At 40.9% G+C, this 18,503-nt stretch overlaps 2 protein-coding genes across 12 annotated transcripts in view; one reads left to right on the forward strand and one right to left on the reverse strand.

The window, feature by feature from the left end:
• CASP8 (caspase 8) overlaps nucleotides 1-7,678 on the forward strand; it is a 58,005-nt gene extending 50,327 nt beyond the window's left edge. For all 6 annotated transcript variants that reach the window (XM_007965835.3, XM_007965836.3, XM_007965837.3 and 3 more), the window contains 2 exons: nucleotides 4,769-5,270; nucleotides 6,396-7,678. In XM_007965835.3, the coding sequence (XP_007964026.1) occupies nucleotides 4,769-5,270; nucleotides 6,396-6,531 (638 nt within the window). In that variant the 3' untranslated portion in view covers nucleotides 6,532-7,678. The remainder of the gene's footprint in view (nucleotides 1-4,768; nucleotides 5,271-6,395) is intronic.
• A 645-nt stretch (nucleotides 7,679-8,323) lies between these two features.
• FLACC1 (flagellum associated containing coiled-coil domains 1) overlaps nucleotides 8,324-18,503 on the reverse strand; it is a 68,079-nt gene continuing 57,899 nt past the window's right edge. For 5 of the 6 annotated variants that reach the window (XM_038001755.2, XM_038001753.2, XM_038001754.2 and 2 more), the window contains 4 exons: nucleotides 13,070-13,132; nucleotides 9,674-9,763; nucleotides 9,436-9,545; nucleotides 8,324-8,763 (listed from right to left, as the gene is read on the reverse strand). In XM_038001755.2, coding sequence (XP_037857683.2) covers nucleotides 8,640-8,763; nucleotides 9,436-9,545; nucleotides 9,674-9,763; nucleotides 13,070-13,132 — 387 coding nt within the window. In that variant the 3' untranslated portion in view covers nucleotides 8,324-8,639. Of the gene's footprint in view, nucleotides 8,764-9,375; nucleotides 9,546-9,673; nucleotides 9,764-13,069; nucleotides 13,133-18,503 lie in introns of all 6 variants that reach the window. The other variant, XM_073019926.1, reaches the window with a different exon arrangement.

Raw genomic sequence — 18,503 nt, forward strand, 5'->3', positions numbered from 1 at the left:
AGAACTTTTGAAAATAGTGTTCATCAGGCATAATATCAATTATTGATTTGTTTTGCAAATGGAGGTAAGTTTAGAAAATTAATGTAGATTGATTATAATCATCAGGACTCTGTAATGGTCCCTAGTAACTTTTTTTTTTTTTTGAGACAGAGTCTCACTCTGTTGCCCAGGCTGGAGTGCAGTGGTGCTATCTCGGCTCACTGCAGCCTCCACTTCCCCAGTTCAAGTGATTCTCCTGCCTCAGCCTCCCAAGTAGCTGGGACTACAGGCACACACCACCACACCCGGCTAATTTTTGTATTTTTAGTAGAGATGGGGTTTTGCCATATTGGCCAGGCTGGTCTTGAACTCCTGACCTCAAGTGATCCTCCTGCCTCGGCCTCCCAGAGTGCTGGGATTACAGGTGTGAGCCACTACACCTGGCCCATGTTAACATTTGATTTGTTTATTTAAGCAAATCTAAACCTTTAAAAAGGCACAGGGATTAAGTCCATTGATGACATCATTCGTCATTATGTGCTTGGTGTTGAAAAAACCATTTCGAGCTCTTGATTTGTATTATTTTAAAATGAAAACATTTCTATTAAAATAACACTTGCTTCTATTTCTGGCAGTTCATTTTCTTATAACTGGCCCATGATTGACTAGTCTCTGGTAGGCATTCGAGTCTGTGTGTCCTGCTTTTTCTGTTCCTGTTCTTATGTTTTATGCTAAATGAGTAAAAGTAGGAGACCCCACTGCAGAAGTCATTTCTCCTGAGAGACTCCCTTCTGTCCTGCTTCAGTACCTTGACACTCGCTTTACAGTCATTTTTTAAATCAACATTCCACATTTCCAAAGGATCAGAACTTTTTCACATAACCAACACACTGTATTAGTCTTGCCAAAGTGCTTCCAAATCAACAATTGCATTTCAGTTTTTGTTTGTTCTATTCCTAATGCTAGACTGACTTTTTTTGTTTTAGACAGAGTCTCACTCTATTGCCCAGGCTGGAGTACAATACCATGATCTTGGCTCACCACAACCTCTGCCTCCCAGGTTCAAGCAATTCTCCTGCCTCAGTCTGCCAAGTAGCTGGGATTATAGGCATGTGCCGCCACACCCACACCCAGTTAATTGTATTCAGTAGAGATGGGTTTTACCATGTTGGTCAGGCTGATCTCGAACTCCTGACCTCAGGTGATCCACTCGCCTCGGCCTCCCAAAGTGCTGGGATTATAGGTGTGAGCCACTGCACCTGGCTGAGACTGTCTTTTGACTGATGGCTTATGTTTAGCTCTGATGTGCTGACAGGGACAAACTGCTGGAGAAGGAATAAAAAAGGAATAATCCAACAAGGATCAAGAGAACAGGAATGGAGACAATAGCTAATGAAAGATTTCCAACAATTTGGGGGAGTTGAAACAAAAGAGTAGAGGTAATCGACTTAACAGAGAAAGCTACAACCTAACTGATTACAGAGGGGAACACAGAAAAGAGGCAAGCCTATTTACCCCATAGAATCCTGGAAAAATTCAGCAATTGGAGGTACAAAGTGTAGGTGAGGCAATGAGCAGAAAACAGGAAAATTCTTTAAAGCCTATACAATCCTCAGATTCATACCTCCCTCTCATAGAGGCAGCAACTATTCTTATTCTACCATCATAAGGAACAGGAAGTTTGTTTTCTCATAAAATTGAACCAGAGAAACTCTACACTTGGGTGTACCAGGCCCAGCAAAGGAAGCAATGAAGCATTTTACTGAACACAGAGAGACTGGAGAAAACCTCCTGGTGGCGTGGAGTCAGATCTCTAAACCAACTTGGTTCCAAGAACACTGGCAGCAGATACAGATTTACCTCTGGAGCAGCTGAAAGCTCTAGCTAAAATGCATAGAGATAATGACATCTGGAGGTTTCCTAATGCAATGATCAGGTCTCCAACCATCATCTTGCTATGAAGTCCATCAGTGAACAAACCACATCCACAAACGCAGAGCTTTCAGTTGACTTTTTAATGGACTAATTAGTCAATTTATGAATGGACAACCAAAGGTCAGCAGGCGTTTGAAGAAAGCCTCTAATACAAAAGAGAGGCAGCTGGGTACGGTGGCTCACACCTGTAATCCCAGCACTTTGGGAGGCCGAGGCAGGCGAATCGCCTGAGGTCAGGAGTTCAAGACCAGCCTGACCAACATGGTGAAACCCCATCTCTACTAAAAATACAAAAATTAGCCAGGTGTGATGGCAGGTGCCTGTAATCCCAGCTACTACAGAGGCTGAGGCAAAAGAAATGCTTGAACCTGGGAGGCGGAGGTTGCAGTGAGCCGAGATCGCACCACTGTACTCCAGCCTGGTGACAGAGCAAGACTCTGTCTCAAATAAATAAATAAATAAATAAATAAATAAATAAATAAGAGGCAGTGCAAACAACAAGAAAAACATGAAACAATATGATGAAACGAAGACAATGTTGAGAAAAAAGCAAGCTTTTTTTATTGCTTAATATTGGTATTTAATGTTCTTAGAGAGTTAAAGTTCCATAAAAGAACAAGATGTTATGAAACAGGGACAGAACAAGAAAGACTCCTTGAAAATTAAAGATATGAGCACCAAAATAAAAAATTCAATGAAGTAGAAGACAAAGTCTCAGAAAGTAGGATAAAAAGACAAAAATAGAAAATAGGAGCAAAAGATAAGAAAATTTGAAGCTGAATCAAGGATGTCCAATTTTTGACAATAAGAGTTCCAGAAAGAAAGGACAGAGAAAGAGGAAATGGAACTTTCCAAGAACGAAATGACACAATCTCCAGATTGAAAGGATATAATGGATTAAGAATCACTTCCAAACATATCATACCCTAGAAGCTTCTGGAAAGAGAAAAAAGTAAGCCAAATATGTAAAGTATCAGGAATGAAAAGGTCTTCTCTCTAGCAACACTGAAAGCTAAGATTGTGAAGAAAGGCGTTCGGAATTCTGAGGAAAAATGCTTTTGGAAATAGAACTCTATGAAGTAAAGACTCATACAAGGGCTCAAAAAATGTACTCCTCATGGTTATGCTCCAGCAAAGGAAACTAGTAAGAAAGAGGAAGTCATCAATAGAGGAAACAGAGAATCTACTATGGCAGAGACAGAGAGATGTCCCAGGAGAAGATAAATTCATCTGGCCTACAGAACAGCCAGTTGGTATTACAGCAGAAGGATGCAGTGCTCTGGATGGAAAGTTTTCCAGGAAGAAATAAAAATGAGTCAGACAAGTAGCCTGAAAATGTTGAAAGATTTTGGCCAGATCCATTAGAGCCCTTGGAGAAAAAATAGTGAAAGAACATTATGTTTACATAGTCTTAATAATAGAAATATTACTATGGGCTGGAGGTGGTGGCTCATGCCTACAATCCCAGCACTTTGGGAGGCCATGGTGGGTGGGTCACTTGAGGCTAGGAGTTCGTGACCAGCCTGGCCAACACGGTGAAACCCTGTCTCTACTAAAAATAAAAAAATCAGCTGGGTATGGTGGTGCGTGCCTGTAGTCCCACCTACTCAGGAGGCTGAGGCAGGAGAATTGCTTGAACCTGGGAGGCAGAAGTTGCAGTGAGCTGAGATTGTGTCACTGCACTCTAGCCTGGGTGACAGAGTGAGATCTTTTCTAAAAAAAAAAAATTAAAAAAATAAAAATATTACTATGGATTCAACCAAAATTCTAAATAATTGTGTAAGAGCACCAAATGCTTATTCTCCATAATAAGAACTCAATGCGAAAGTCTAAAATTTATAAATGAGTAATTAGCAGTGTACCCAAATTCATTACAAAATGGAGGTTAATGTGAAAAAAGAGTGGTTAAAAACTGAAAGTGGTTGCCTTCATGGAATGTGACTAGGTAATAGGGAGGGATAGAGAGGGGATAACCTATTGTAAAAGGTCTTTTAGTTCTATTTTATTAATTCATGTATTTTATTTTGCTAAACATAAATAATTTTGAGGTGGTTTAGGATAAAATAAGTTGGATCTTCTATTAAAAAATTGTTTTGTTTTTTCTGATTATGTAAATAACATAGTCATTTTAAAAATTGGTTCAGTAGTAAGCCTAAATGATAACTTACTCATCTTGTAAACTAGTTTAGTAGAGAAAACAGACCAACAGTAACTCTCTGCTTTCTCATTTGCCCCAGGGTTTGAGAATGTTTTTAGCTGGTGGCAATAAATATTCGAAGCCTGCAGAATCCAGCTACAAACATAGAGGGTTTTGCTCTTGAATTTCTGGTTCAAATCCTTTATTTATTTATTTATTTATTTATTTATTTTACTCTAAGTTCTAGGGTACATGTGCTCAACGAGCAGGTTTGTTACATATGTATATATGTGCCATGTTGGTGTGCTGCACCCATTAACTCGTCATTTACATTAGGTATATCTCCTAATGCTATCCCTCCCTCCTCCCCCACCCTACAACAGGCCCTGGTGTGCGATGTTCCCCTTCCTGTGTCCAAGTGTTCTCATTGTTCAATTCCCACCTATGAGTGAGAACATGCAGTGTTTGGTTTTCTGTCCTTGTGATAGTTTGCTGAGAATGATGGTTTCCAGCTTCATCCATGTCCCTACAAAGGACATGAACTCATCCTTTTTTATGGCTGCATAGTATTCCATGGTGTATATGTGCCACATTTTCTTAATCCAGTCTATCATTGATGGACATTTCTTATCTATCAATGTTATGCCCACTGTGCTCTCCAGCTCTGGTCTGTGAATTACTGTGGTATAATGTGACTGTTCAAATTTCACTTTTCAGAGGCTTTGACCGCGACCTTTGAAGAGCTTCATTTTGAGATCCAGCACCACAATGACTGCACAGTAGAGAAAATCTATAAGATTTTGAAAACCTACCAACTCATGGACCACAGTAACAAGGATTGCTTCATCTGCTGTATCCTCTCCCATGGAGACAAGGGCATCATCTATGGCACTGATGGACAGGAAGCCCCCATCTATGAGCTGACATCTCAGTTCACTGGTTTGAAGTGCCCTTCCCTTGCTGGAAAACCCAAAGTGTTTTTTATTCAGGCTTGTCAGGGGGATAACTACCAGAAAGGTATACCCGTTGAGACTGATTCAGAGGAGCAACCCTATTTGGAAATGGATTTATCATCACCTCAAACGAGATATATCCCAGATGAGGCTGACTTTCTGCTGGGGATGGCCACTGTGAATAATTGTGTTTCCTACCGAAACCCTGCAGAGGGAACCTGGTACATCCAGTCACTTTGCCAGAGCCTGAGAGAACGATGTCCTCGGTAAGTTTTGCCTACTCAGCCCACCTCACTGTTACACTACCTTCCCCTCCTACTCCATCACCACTACTATCTACTCACATTCAGAGACTATTAGAAAGTGATATGTGGTTTAGATGACATCAACAGGTCATAGAACTGTGCAAGGGGAATGCACATTCATCTCTAGATGTCTAGCTGTGGATCACATAGCTGCACTTCCCAGGTCAGTTACAAAGTGGGAGAGTGGCAAGTGTTAACATCCTTAGTTTATAGATGGAAAAGCTGAGATGTTTTATTCCTTTATTCAGCACCTCAAAGGACAATCAGGGTGTCACAAAGCAGGAAAGACTGGAAAAGTCATATAGTCCAGCTGTCTGTCTTTAGGCCAAAACATGAGTGAGCCAATTCAACTAGTTTTGGAAATCTTCCAAAGAAGGCAGTAACCCAATTCAATGTTTAACATCCTCCAACTCTGTCAAAAGTTCTATAAGAGCAAACCATCCTTAAAACCTCTTGGTGCATTATGGGAAATAAACAGCAGGTTCCTTTTAGCCCTGTATTTCATGTTTTGAGTATATGAAGAGTGAGAATTTCCCACAACTTAGATCATGAATCTAACTTAGATTTTGTAACTTAGATCATGAATCCTGCAAGGTTTCCAGGGCTAGCTCCAAGGTAGAAGAAGAGGTTGCCTAATGATCCTGGTGAGAAGAAGGTAGGAGTAGCTGCAGGAGACATTGTACTTTCACTTGCCTTAAGTTTAATTGCATCAAAGATGAATCCACAGATGCAATGTCAATTTGAGGCAGAGTATTGGGGGGCATTGAAGCAACTGTGGGAGCCAAGTAACATGGAGAAGAGTGAGATACGCACAGGTCAGGAGAGAAAGAAATCAACTCTAATACTGACACTGAGGTTTCTGACGGTCAAAAGAGTTCCTGAATAAACCAAAAGTAAGTTATTAAGCTCTGAGACAATGCATTTACCAGGAAATCTGGGGTAGGTCTTGGTTTAGCAACTTATTGTTTCAAATGACTGATATTTTGAGAGAAAGAACTACAGAACTATCTCTGAGCACAGCAGAGGAGACAGTTCATCAGTTGCTTTCCCCCACAGATAGTCACAATGTTATGTGATGTCTTTCAGAGGCGATGATATTCTCACCATCCTGACTGAAGTGAACTATGAAGTAAGCAACAAGGATGACAAGAAAAACATGGGGAAACAGATGCCACAGCCAACTTTCACACTAAGAAAAAAACTAGTCTTCCCTTCTGATTGATAGTGCTATTTAGATATATAACACTATGTTTATTTACTAATTTTCTAATTAGTTAATTTATTAACTGTTTTGCACTTTTTTGTAAGAACTAAAGTTAATAGGGTATTAACAACAATAACACTGTCTCCTTTATCTTATGCCTAGGGCTTTGGGAATGTTTTTACCCGGTGGCAATAAATACCAGATGCCTGCAAAATCCAGCTACGAATATAGCTGGATTTTGATTCAAATTATTATCAACATTAAGCCCACTGTTAATATTCTATTAACTTTAATTCTTTCCTGAAGTCAAATTCGACACTACCACATCAAAAAATATTAGAATATAGCCACCTATGGTGGCTCATGTCTATAATCCCAGCACTTTGGGAGGTTGAGGTGGGGGGATTACTTGAACCCAAGAGGTCAAGGCTGCAGTGAGCCATATTCACACCACTGCACTCCAGCCTGGGTGACAGAGTGAGACCCTGTCTCAGCCTGGGCGACAGAGTGAGACCCCGTCTCAAAAAAAAATTTTTTTTTTTTTGAGACAGAGTCTCGCTCTGTCGCCCAGGCTGGAGTGCAGTGGCGCGATTTCAGCTCACTGCAAGCTCCGCCTCCTGGGTTCACGCCATTCTCCTGCCTCAGCCTCCCGAGTTCACGCCATTCTCCTGCCTCAGCCTCCCGAGTAGCTGGGACTACAAGCACCCACCACTACGCCTGGCTAATTTTTTGTATTTTTCAGTAGAGATGGGGTTTCACCATGTTAGCCAGGATGGTCTCGATCTCCTGACCTCATGATCTGCCCACCTTGGCCTCCCAAAGTGCTGGGATTACAGATGTGAGCCACCATACCCAGCCAAAATTTTTTTTTTTAATAAAACAAAATTTCATTGAAATCTTTTAAAAATTCAAATTATTTTACAAGTTTTACATAATTTATCCCCAAACTTGCTTTTTGCCTTCTTTTACTTTCATGATGTATATATGCTTGGCTAACTATATTTGCTTTTTGCTAACAATGCTGTGGAGTCTTTTTATGCATTTGCATTTGCTCTTTCATCTCTGCTTGGATTATTTTAAATCATTAGGAATTAAGTTATCTTTAAAATTTAAGTATCTTTTTTCAAAAATACTTTTTAATAGAATAAAGTATAACTTGATCTTATTGCTCCTTGGAGATTTTTTTGTGTTTGATTTTGGTTTCTGCCAATGACATCTCACAGGTGGAAAACATCTGGACCACAGACATGTTCTACTTGAGTCTCCCATGATTGGCACACACAGTTGTATTTTTAAAATTTGTTGTCAACGTTTAAAAGTTAGGAGATATCACATAAAAACCAGGATACCTTCTTTGAAAAAATCATAATATCTGACAATATTGACCTCATGCTTTTGCATGGCAAAGATCTGAGAAGCACCTTCTTCAGATGGGACAGTGCTCTGCAGGTCATTTTTCTCCACCTGTTGTGCCCCAGCCCTGCCCAAGCCCCTCTACTGAGGCTGCTGTCAGTTGTCACTTACCACTGTGCTCATGCAATTGTTTTCCTTGTGTCTAGCCCACTTCACTTATTTATGTTGCCTGCCCTGTGGGTGTCTGAATTCTGGTGATGGTCCAGAGAAGGTGGTAAGAATCATCAGAAACCCTTCCTAAGTCATAGGTCAGGGAACATGATTGAGAGGTAGGGAAGTAGGGGGCATGGGTATGAGAGAAAAAGGTTTTAGAATAAAATCAACACATCATCTTTTTTTGCTACCTAAATGCCCCCAGGGGACAAAGGTACACCCCCCAAATATAGTAAAAGTTCAATAGGAAGAAGGCTTTCAAATCTATTTCTTTCCTATGAAATACATAAAGGTGGAAGAAAAATAGTACAAAACTCAGAGAAAGCTCAGCTCCCAGTATGGAGAGCATCATTTTTCAATGAAGCGTCCGTGATAAGCTGTGAAATTCAGATGAGAATTCAAACATTTTCAGCCACTCAGAAGAGAGCAAAAATAGAGTCAGAGCAACCCAAGAACTAAACTCATTATACACATGTTCTTAAGAAAACCCTCCCAGGAGTTTCCTGGGCCTACAGAAATGGTGTGCCGACCATCTTCAACAATGGAGAGCAACTTTATGTTTATGATTGTCTTTTCTTGCTACCATCTTCCACAGTGTCAGAATCATCCTTAGAAACAGTAATAGAGGCCAATCTCCCAGAATATTCTTCATACATTTCTTCATTCTTAGAAATTACCTTTTGCCTGTAAAAAGAAAGGAAAGATGTATCAATGTCAACTCAAAAGCTACAAAGGGTATAGGATATTTGGGGTGCAGGGAGAGCAATGTGCCTTCGTTCCTTCACCACAGCAGTCTCTCACTCATTACTTCCAGTGGTTTTGAATTTAGTGAGGTATGGTGTTCAGGTGACTGAAGTCCTGTATGAGGAATTTTCTACTAAATCAATGCAATAAATAACTTTCCTCTATTAAAGTATTGACCAAAATGTATTTTAATGATTTAAGATGCAGCTTCAGGTAACAGTACACCTGATCCAAAGCTGATTTCCATAGGAACCAGAAGCAGCTGCATGTAATGGTAAGACCATCAGACTCCCAGGGGAGATGGATTTAAAAACCACCCTCAGTCATAGAACTGAGCAAACTCAGAAACTGTGAGATAAATTTCCTGTGTTGTTTTGCACAGAAACAAGGACACAGGTGAATGGGAGAAGCATAGACACATCTCCACTCCACCTCAAGTGAACTATCTGGCTTTGTGTCGCTGGCCTACAGTGACACACCTCCCTCCTGAAAATGCCTGTGCCTTGACATAACTAGGGAGCACTTGGTCTATCTTCCTAACCCATTCCTCACTCAAAGTCCTTCCCACTCCTAAAGAGAACTCAGCCATGTCTTTTTCAGCAGCAGCCGCACTTCAGATGAATGTTCTCTTCCATCAGGATCCGTATGGTGTACTTATACTTTTCTTCAGTTTCAGCACACTTGGTTTGAAGTATTTTCTCCAGATTTCCCACTATAGCTTTCTGAAAGACAAAGATTTTAAAGCCATCTTCCCCAACTCAGAGCCATCCAGGGCAGAGCTATATGGCAGAGCTGGACAGAGACCTAGGTTCTTCCCCCAACCCCCATCCCCACTCTAGCAGGGACTCACCTCTTTTTGGAGTTCCATCTGGGTATAGTAGAGGTTTGCGTTAAGTGACTCTAGGATGAGGGCTTGTGCATGCAATTCTTCCTCCATGACCTGCATAAGAAGAATTTGTTGCAGGACATCATGCCGATGTCTGTTCATTTAGTTTCTTCTCCAGGGCACCTGGACTGTAATGCAAGGGAGCAACTTGAGCTACTTTTGCATCACTCATGGCCACTCACACCCTGTCAGTCCTACCTCCTCTTTGTCTCACTCATGTATATCCTTCTCTTCAGCCTCACCAGAGCTCACATGAATGGTTACAATGGCAATCAGTTATTCATTCACTAAGCAAGTCTTTGTTAAATACCTACTACTAATTGCAACTATACGACACTCTGGAAAAGGCAAAACTATAGAGACAGAAAAAAGATTAGTGGTTTCTAGGGATTTGGAGGGCAAGGGAGGGATGAATAGGTGGGGGAGAGGGCACTTTTAGAGCAGTGAAACTATTCTGTATGACACTATAATGGTGGCTACATGACATGATATATTAGGCAAAACCCACAGAATGTACAACACAAAGAGCCCTAATGTAAACTACGGACTTTAGTTAATAAGAATGCATCCACAGAGCTCATCAACTGCAACTAATGTGGCACCCCAATGTAAGATACTACTAATAAAGGAAACTAGTGGTGGGGTGGGGTGGGGTAGTATATGGGAACTCTCTGTATTTTCTGCTCAATTTTTCTGTAAACCTAAAACTGCTCTAAAAAGCAGCTTCTAGAAACAAACACACATACAAACTTCCACTAAAGAATGAATAGAAGCCTGTGCAAAGGTCCTTAGAATGCAAAATGCTCATTGTGTTTGAGGACCCAAAGGAACACCAATATGGGTGGAATAGAGACAGTAAGGATAGAGGGCCATGATGAGGAAATACAGGGGAGCCTGGTGGCACCTGAGAGGACAAGGTAACCTAAGAACAATGGGGACCCATTGAAGGGTGTTAAGCAGAGAAGTGAATGCACGTATCTCACTTGTTTATATTATGCTCCAGGGGATGAACTGGAGGGGCAAGAGGGAAAGCAATGGAACTAAGGAGGAGAATATTACAGTCATGCAGCTGAGAAATAACGGACTAGGGTAAGGTGACAACAGAGTTGGAGGGATGTGGATGAATGTGGAATATGTTATAGAGGATTGGCTGAGGCTGCTGGGTTGAATTTGGGAGAGTGAAAGGAAAGAAGAAATCAAGGATGACTTCAGGTCTAGGCTTAGAACAGCTGAGGGAGTTGACAATTTGGGGGCTAAATCTCTGGTGGATAATTGAGAGTGTGGAGCTGGACATGTTAATTTTGAGGTACCTGTATGTCACCTATGCTGAAATGTCAAATGGGCAGTTGGATGTACAAGCCTGGAGCTCAGGAGAGAGGCAAAGCTGGAGGTATCAACCCAAGTTATCAGCACAGAGATGGCTTTTACATCTGTGTGAACAGATGAGCTCTCCAAAGGAAAAATGGGCGATAAAGAAGAGAAGTGGGGCCTGGGAACCAGCCTCAAAATACTCCAGGACTTAGAAATTAGGTGGGAGAACAATGGGGTACCATCGAAGGGTTTTAAGCAGAGTTCTAGTTCTAGCAAAGAAGATTGAGAAGGTGTGACCAATGAGGTGAAGGAAATGCCAGAAGCCCATGAAAGTTAAGAGAGGTGAATGTTGCAAGGAGAGAGTGATCAATTGAACCTGATACTGCTCATGTCAAGTGAGGTGAAGCATTCTTTGGATTTGGAAACTCAGAAGTTACTTGTGATTTTAACAAGAGCAGTTCTATGGCTGGGATGGGAGCAGAAGTCAGGTTGAGGTGTAAATGGGAGATGACCCTTCTAACAGGTTCTGCCTCCTGTCATTTTGATTCTTCAGATTCTCCTTCACATTGCTGCCACAGTTGTTTCCCCAAATAATACTCTTCTCCTCAAAAATCTCCAGTGGCATCCCATTTAGAGAAAAGCAAGTGTTGGGGCAGGGAGCCCTTAAATAGGATGGCATCTGAGATGGTGGCATTTGAATAAAGACCAGGAGGAGGAAAGGAAGGAAGTCATGTGGATATCTGGGAAAGAGCTTTTCAGGAAGAGAGACTATCAAAGCCCCCAAGGTAGGAGCATCCTGGCCTGTTAAGGAAACAGCAAGGAGGCAAGTGCCTCTGGGGTGGAGTGATGGAGGGAAGAAATAGAAAGAGATGTGGTTAGAGGAAGGAACCACCAGCAAGGAGCAGGTAGAACAATCCCCAGAGCCAACACAGGGCTGGGAATAGTTCATGGTCCCACCAGGCAGAGTAGAAAATCCTTCTCATACAGAGGGTGTGGTGTCGAGTACTCAGAGGGTATTACCTCAACAGTGGGGGAAAATTAGTTCCACACTAAACACTGCTTTAGTTCTGCCCAACAAAGCTTAAAAAGCAAGGCTCGAAAGGATCAAACTGTTTCCAAGCAACTTAACTACATCCCAGGGCAAAGCTCAAGATTATCTAAAGGAATATAAAAATATTCAGCACCCAACAAGGTAAACACTACAATGGCTGACATCCAAGCCAAACTTAACCAGGCATGCAAACAAGGAAGTATGACCATAAATGAGGAGAAAAATCAATGAAGAGAAACAGACCCAGACATGACACAAATGACAGAATTAGTAGACAAGCTCATTAAAATAGTTATTATAATACACTGGGTATATCTTCCTCCAAAACCCATTTCTTGAACTTGTAGGATGCCACAGTCTGTTTACCTTTCAATGATGCTGAAGCCCTGCCTGGGCTCTAAGATAGAATTCATTTATAATGCCTTTATAATGACTAATATTTTCTCAAACATGTCCATTCTGGATCCAAGTCAAATTCTCAGTGATGGAAGAATCACACATCACCTTGTGGATTTGAACAGCTCCTCTTCGGTTGTCTCCCACAGACTGCCATAAATTTGTCCCAGAATAGAGTCTCTGAGGAAGTCATCGTGTGTGAGGTACACTCAGAGTTTAAGGAGGGGCTTGGTGACAGAGTTCCAAAGGAGACAGTTTTATACTTTTCAGAGCTCAAAGGGAAGAACTTGGTGTTTTATAACTGAAAGATCATTTGTGGTTTGAACCTTGCTAGAAATGAAAGTCATTCAACATTGAAGATCACATAGTATATTGCTGATCTATTTGTTCAAATCAGACTTTAAAAAGGCACATTGGCTTTATTTTACAGATAATTTCAAAAATTCTTTTTAACTTACTGAATCCAGTAAACTCAGCTTTAGGTCTTCCATTTCTTATTGGTTTTGGAGAAATTACCATCGATTCCATTATACTGACAGCCTGTTATTTTACTGGTGTATTTGTAATATACCAAGTCCACAGGAAAGGAAGAAAAATCTTACCTCTTTGGTTTTTCTCAGCTCTTCTAATTGCAAGGTATCACTTTGATGTTGTTTCAAGAGCTCCTAAAAGCAATTTTATTAGGAAAAGGTTAGCACTGTGGTTCTGGCACATCTTCTAGGGAGTTAAGAAAGCCAGGCTAGGATTCAGGAATATAATATTCACCAAAGCTTAGACACTACTATAATGAAGCACACATTATAAACTAATGACATGACATGTTGAAGTTAATGAAAATCTTACTTAAGTTCAACCTTATCACACTGACAAATACTAAAAGAAATTATATTTTCATCAAAAGCTTTTGTTAAGTCAGTGTATAGATTCGATACTCTTAAGAATTAATCTCTCCACAGATTGATCTTTATATTCAATGAAATCCCAGTCAAAATATCAGCAAGTTTCCTTGATAAGCTAATTCTAAATTGACAAGCTAGTTCTAACATTTATGTAAAAATACAAAGAATGCAGAAAGGCAAAATAATCTTGAAAAACAATAGCAAAACTAGATAACCTTTGCTACTCGATTTCAAACTTCAGTAGTCAAGACAATGTGTTGTTAACCTAAGTACAGAAAAATACTCAAACAGAATGGAGAGTCCTATACCCCCAAATACAACAAAGAGAATATTAGTCTGATCTCACATTTCTATGAAGAACTACCTGAGAGACTGGGTAATTTATAAAGAAAAGAAGTTTAAGGCAGAGGTTCCAAGATGGTCAAACAGGAACAGCTCCAGTCCACAGCTCCCAGCATGAGTGACGCAGAAGACGGGGGATTTCTGCATTTCTAACTGAGGTACCGGGTTCATCTCACTGGGGCTTGTTGGACAGTGGGTGCAGGACAGTGGGTGCAGCCCATGGACTGGGAGCCAAAGCAGGGCCAGGCATCACCTCACCTGGGAAGTGCAAGGGGTCAGGGAATTCCCTTTCCTAGTCAAGGGAAGCTGTGACAGACAGCACCTGGAAAATAGGGTCACTCCTACCCTAACACTGCACTTTTCCAATGGTCTTAGCAAACAGCACACCAGGAGATTATATCCCGCACCTGGCTGGGAGGGTTCCATGCCCACGGAGCCTTGCTCACTGCTAGCACAGCAGTCTGAGATTGAGCTGCAAGGCGGCAGCGAGGCTGGGGGAGGGGTGCCCACCATTGCTGAGGCTTGTGTAGGTAAACAAAGCAGTTGGTAAGTTTGAACTAGGTGGAGCCCACCAGAGCTCAAGGAGGCCTGCCTGACTCTGTAGACTCTACCTCTGGGGGCAGGGCATAGCTGAACAAAAGGCAGTAGAAACTTCTGCACACTTAAATGTCCCTGTCTGACAGCTTTGAAGAGAGTAGTGGTTCTCCCAGCATGGAATTTTGAGATCTGAGAACAGACAGACTGCCTCCTCAAGTGGGTCCCTGATCCCCGAGTAGCCTAACTGGGAGGCACCTCGCTGACTGAGACCTCATGCAGCCGGCTGCCCCTCTGAGATGAAGCTTCTAGAGGAACCATCAGGCAGCAACATTTGCCATTCTGCAATATCTGTGGTTCTACAGCCTCTGCTGGTGATACCCAAGCAAACAGGGTCTGGAGTGGACCTCCAGCAAACTCCAACAGACCTTCAGCAGAGGGTCCTGACTGTTAGAAGGAAAACTAACAAACAGAAAGGACATCCACACCAAAACCTTATCTGTACATCACCATCATCAAAGACCAAAGGTAGATAAAACCACAAAGATGGGGAGAAACCAGAGAAGAAAAGCTGAAAATTCTAAAAATCAGAGCACCTCTTCTCCTCCAAAGGAATGCAGCTCCTTGCCAGCAACAGAACAAAGCTGGAAGGAGAATGACTTTGACGAGTTGAGAGAAGAAGGTTTCAGATGATCAGTAATAACAAACTTCTATGAGCTAAAGGAGGATGTTCAAACCCATCGCAACAAGCTAAAAACCTTGAAAAAAGATTAAAAGAATAGCTAACCAGTATAAACAGTGGAGAGAAGACCTTAAATGATCTGATGGAGATGAAAACCATGGCATGAGAACTACATGATGCATGCACAAGCTTCAGTAGCTGATTTGATCAACTGGAAGAAAGGGTATCAGTGATTGAAGATCAAATGAATGAAAGGAAGTGAGAGGAGAAGTTTAGAGAGAAAAGAGTAAAAAGAAATGAACAAAGCCTCCAAGAAATATGGGACTAGGTGAAAAGACTAAATCTGCGTCTGATTGGTGTATCTGAAAGTGATGGGGAGAATGGAACCAAGATGGAAAACACTCTTCAGGATATTATCCAGGAGAACTTTCCCAACCGAGAAAGGCAGGCCAACATTCAAATTCAGGAAATACAGAGTACACCACAAAGATACTCCTCGAGAAGAGCAGCTCTAAGACACAAAATTGTCAGATTCACCAAAGTTGAAATGAAGGAAAAAATGTTAAGGGTAGCCAGAGAGAAAGGTCGGGTTACCCACAAAGGGAAGCCCATCAGACTAATGGCAGATCTCTCAGCAGAAACCCTGCAAGCCAGAAAAGAGTGGGTGCCAATATTCAACATTCTTAAAGAAAAGAATTTTCAACCCAGAATTTCATATCCAGCCAAACTAAGCTTCATAAGTAAAGGAGAAATAAAATCCTTTATAGACAAGCAAATGCTGAGAGATTTTGTCACCACCAAGCCTGCCTTACAAGAGCTCCTGAAGGAAGCACTAAACATGGAAAGGAACAACTGGTACCAGCCACTGCAAAAACATGCCAAATTGTAAAGACCATTGATGCTAGGAAGAAACTGCATCAACTAACGAGCAAAATAAGCAGCTAACATCATAACGACAGGATCAAATTCATACATAACAATATTAGCCTTAAATATAAATGGGTTAAATCCTCCAATTAAAAGACACAGACTGGCAAATTGGATAAAGAGTCAAGACCCATCAGTGTGCTGCTTTCAAGAGACCCATCTCATGTGCAGAGACACACATAGGCTCAAAATAAAGGGATGGAGGAAGATCTACCAAGCAAACGGAAAACATAAAAAGGCAGGGGTTGCAATCCTAGTCTCTGATAAAACAGACTTTAAATCAACAAAGATCAAAAGAGACAAAGAAGGCCATTACTTAATAGTAAAGGGATCAATTCAACAAGAAGAGCTAACTATCCTAAATATATATACACCCAATACAGGAGCACCCAGATTCATAAAGCAAGTCCTTAGAGACCTACAAAGAGACTTAGACTCCCACACAATAATAATGGGAGATTTTAACACCCCACTGTCAACATTAGACAAATCAATGAGACAGAAAGTTAACAGGATATCCAGGAATTGAACTCAGCTCTGCACCAAGCATACCTAATAGACATCTACAGAACTCTCCACCCCAAATCAACAGAATATTTATTCTTCTCAGCACCACATTGCACTTATTCCAAAATTGACCACATAGTTGGAAGTAAAGCACTCCTCAGCAAATGTAAAATAACACAAATTATAACAAACTGTCTCCCAGACCACAGTGCAATCAAATTAGAGCTCAGGATTAAGAAACTCACTCAAAACCGCTCAACTACATGGAAACTGAACAACCTGCTCCTGAGTGACTACTGGGTACATAACGAAATGAAGGCAGAAATAAAGATGTTCTTTGAAACCAATGAGAACAAAGACACAACATACCAGAATCTCTGGGACACATTTAAAGCAGTGTGTAGAGGGAAATTTACAGCACTAAATGCCCACAAGAGAAAGCAGGAAAGATCTAAAATTGACACTCTAACATCACAATGAAAAGATCTAGAGAAGCAAGAGCAAACACATTCAAAAGCTAGCAGAAGGCAAGAAATAACTAAGATCAGAGCAGAATGGAAGGAGAGAGAGACACACACACACAAAAAAAATTCAAAAAATCAATGAATCCAGGAGCTGGTTTTTTGAAAAGATCAACAAAATTGATAGACTACTAGCAAGACTACCAGCAAGAGAAGAGAGAAGAATCAAATAGAGGCAATTAAAAATGGTAAAGAGGATATCATCACCGATCCAACAGAGATACAAACTACCATCAGAGAATACTATAAACACCTCTATGCAAATAAACTAGAAAATCTAGAAGAAACTGATAAATTCCTGGACACATACACCCTTCCAAGACTAAACAAAGAAGAAGTTGAATCCCTGAATAGACCAATAACAGGCCCTGAAATTGAGGAAATAATTAAGAGCCTGCCACCCAAAAAAAGTCCAGGACCAGACAGATTCACAGCCGAATTCTACCAGAGGTACAAAGAGGAACTGGTACCATTCCTTCTGAAACTATTCCAATCAATAGAAAAAGAGGGAATCCTCCCTAACTCATTTTATGGGGCCAATACATTCCTGATACCAAACCCTGGCAGAGACACAAGAAAAAAAAGAGGATTTTAGACCAATATCCCTGATGAACATCGATGCAAAAATCCTCAATAAAATACTGGCAAACTGAATCCAGCAGCACATCAAAAAGCTTAACCACCATGATCAAGTGGGCTTCATCCCTGGGATGCAAGGCTGGTTCAACATACACAAATCAATAAATGTAATCCATCATATAAACAGAATCAAAGACAAAAACCACATGATTATCTCAATAGATGCAGAAAAGGTCTTTGACAAAATTCAACAGCACTTCATGCTAAAAACTCTCAATAAATTAGGTATTGATGGGATGTATCTCAAAATAATAGGGGCTATTTATAACAAACCCACAGCCAATATCATACTGAATGGGCAAAAACTGGAAGCATTCCCTTTGAAAACTGGCACAAGATAGGGATGCCCTCTCTCACCATTCCTATTCAACAAAGTGTTGGAAGTTCTGGCCAGGGCAATCAGGCAGGAGAAAGAAATAAAGGGTATTCAATTAGGAGAAGATGAAGTCAAACTGTCCCTGTATGCAGATGACATGATTGTATATTTAGACAACTCCATCATCTCAGCCCCAAATCTCCTTAAGCTGATAAGCAACTTCAGCAAAGTCTCAGCATACAAAATCAATGTGCAAAAATCATAAGCATTCCTATACACCAATAACAGACAAACAGAGAGCCAAATCATGAGTGAACTCCCATTCACAACTGCTTCAAAGAAAGTAAAATACCTAGGAATCCAACTTACAAGGGATGTGAAGGACCTCTTCAAGGAGAACTACAAACCACTGCTCAATGAAATAAAAGCGGACAGAAACAAATGGAAGAATATTTCATGCTCATGGATAAGAAGAATCAATATTGTGAAAATGGCCACACTGCCCAAGGTAATTTATGGATTCAGTGTCATCCCCATCAAGCTACCAATGACTTTCTTCACAGAATGGCAAAAAACTACTGTAAAGTTCATATGGAATCAAAAAAGAGCCCACATTGCCAAGACAATCTTAAGCCAAAAGAACAAAGCTAGAGGCATCTCACTACCTGA

The sequence above is a fragment of the Chlorocebus sabaeus genome, chromosome 10, assembly GCF_047675955.1.
Source record: "Chlorocebus sabaeus isolate Y175 chromosome 10, mChlSab1.0.hap1, whole genome shotgun sequence".
Taxonomy (NCBI): domain Eukaryota; kingdom Metazoa; phylum Chordata; class Mammalia; order Primates; family Cercopithecidae; genus Chlorocebus; species Chlorocebus sabaeus.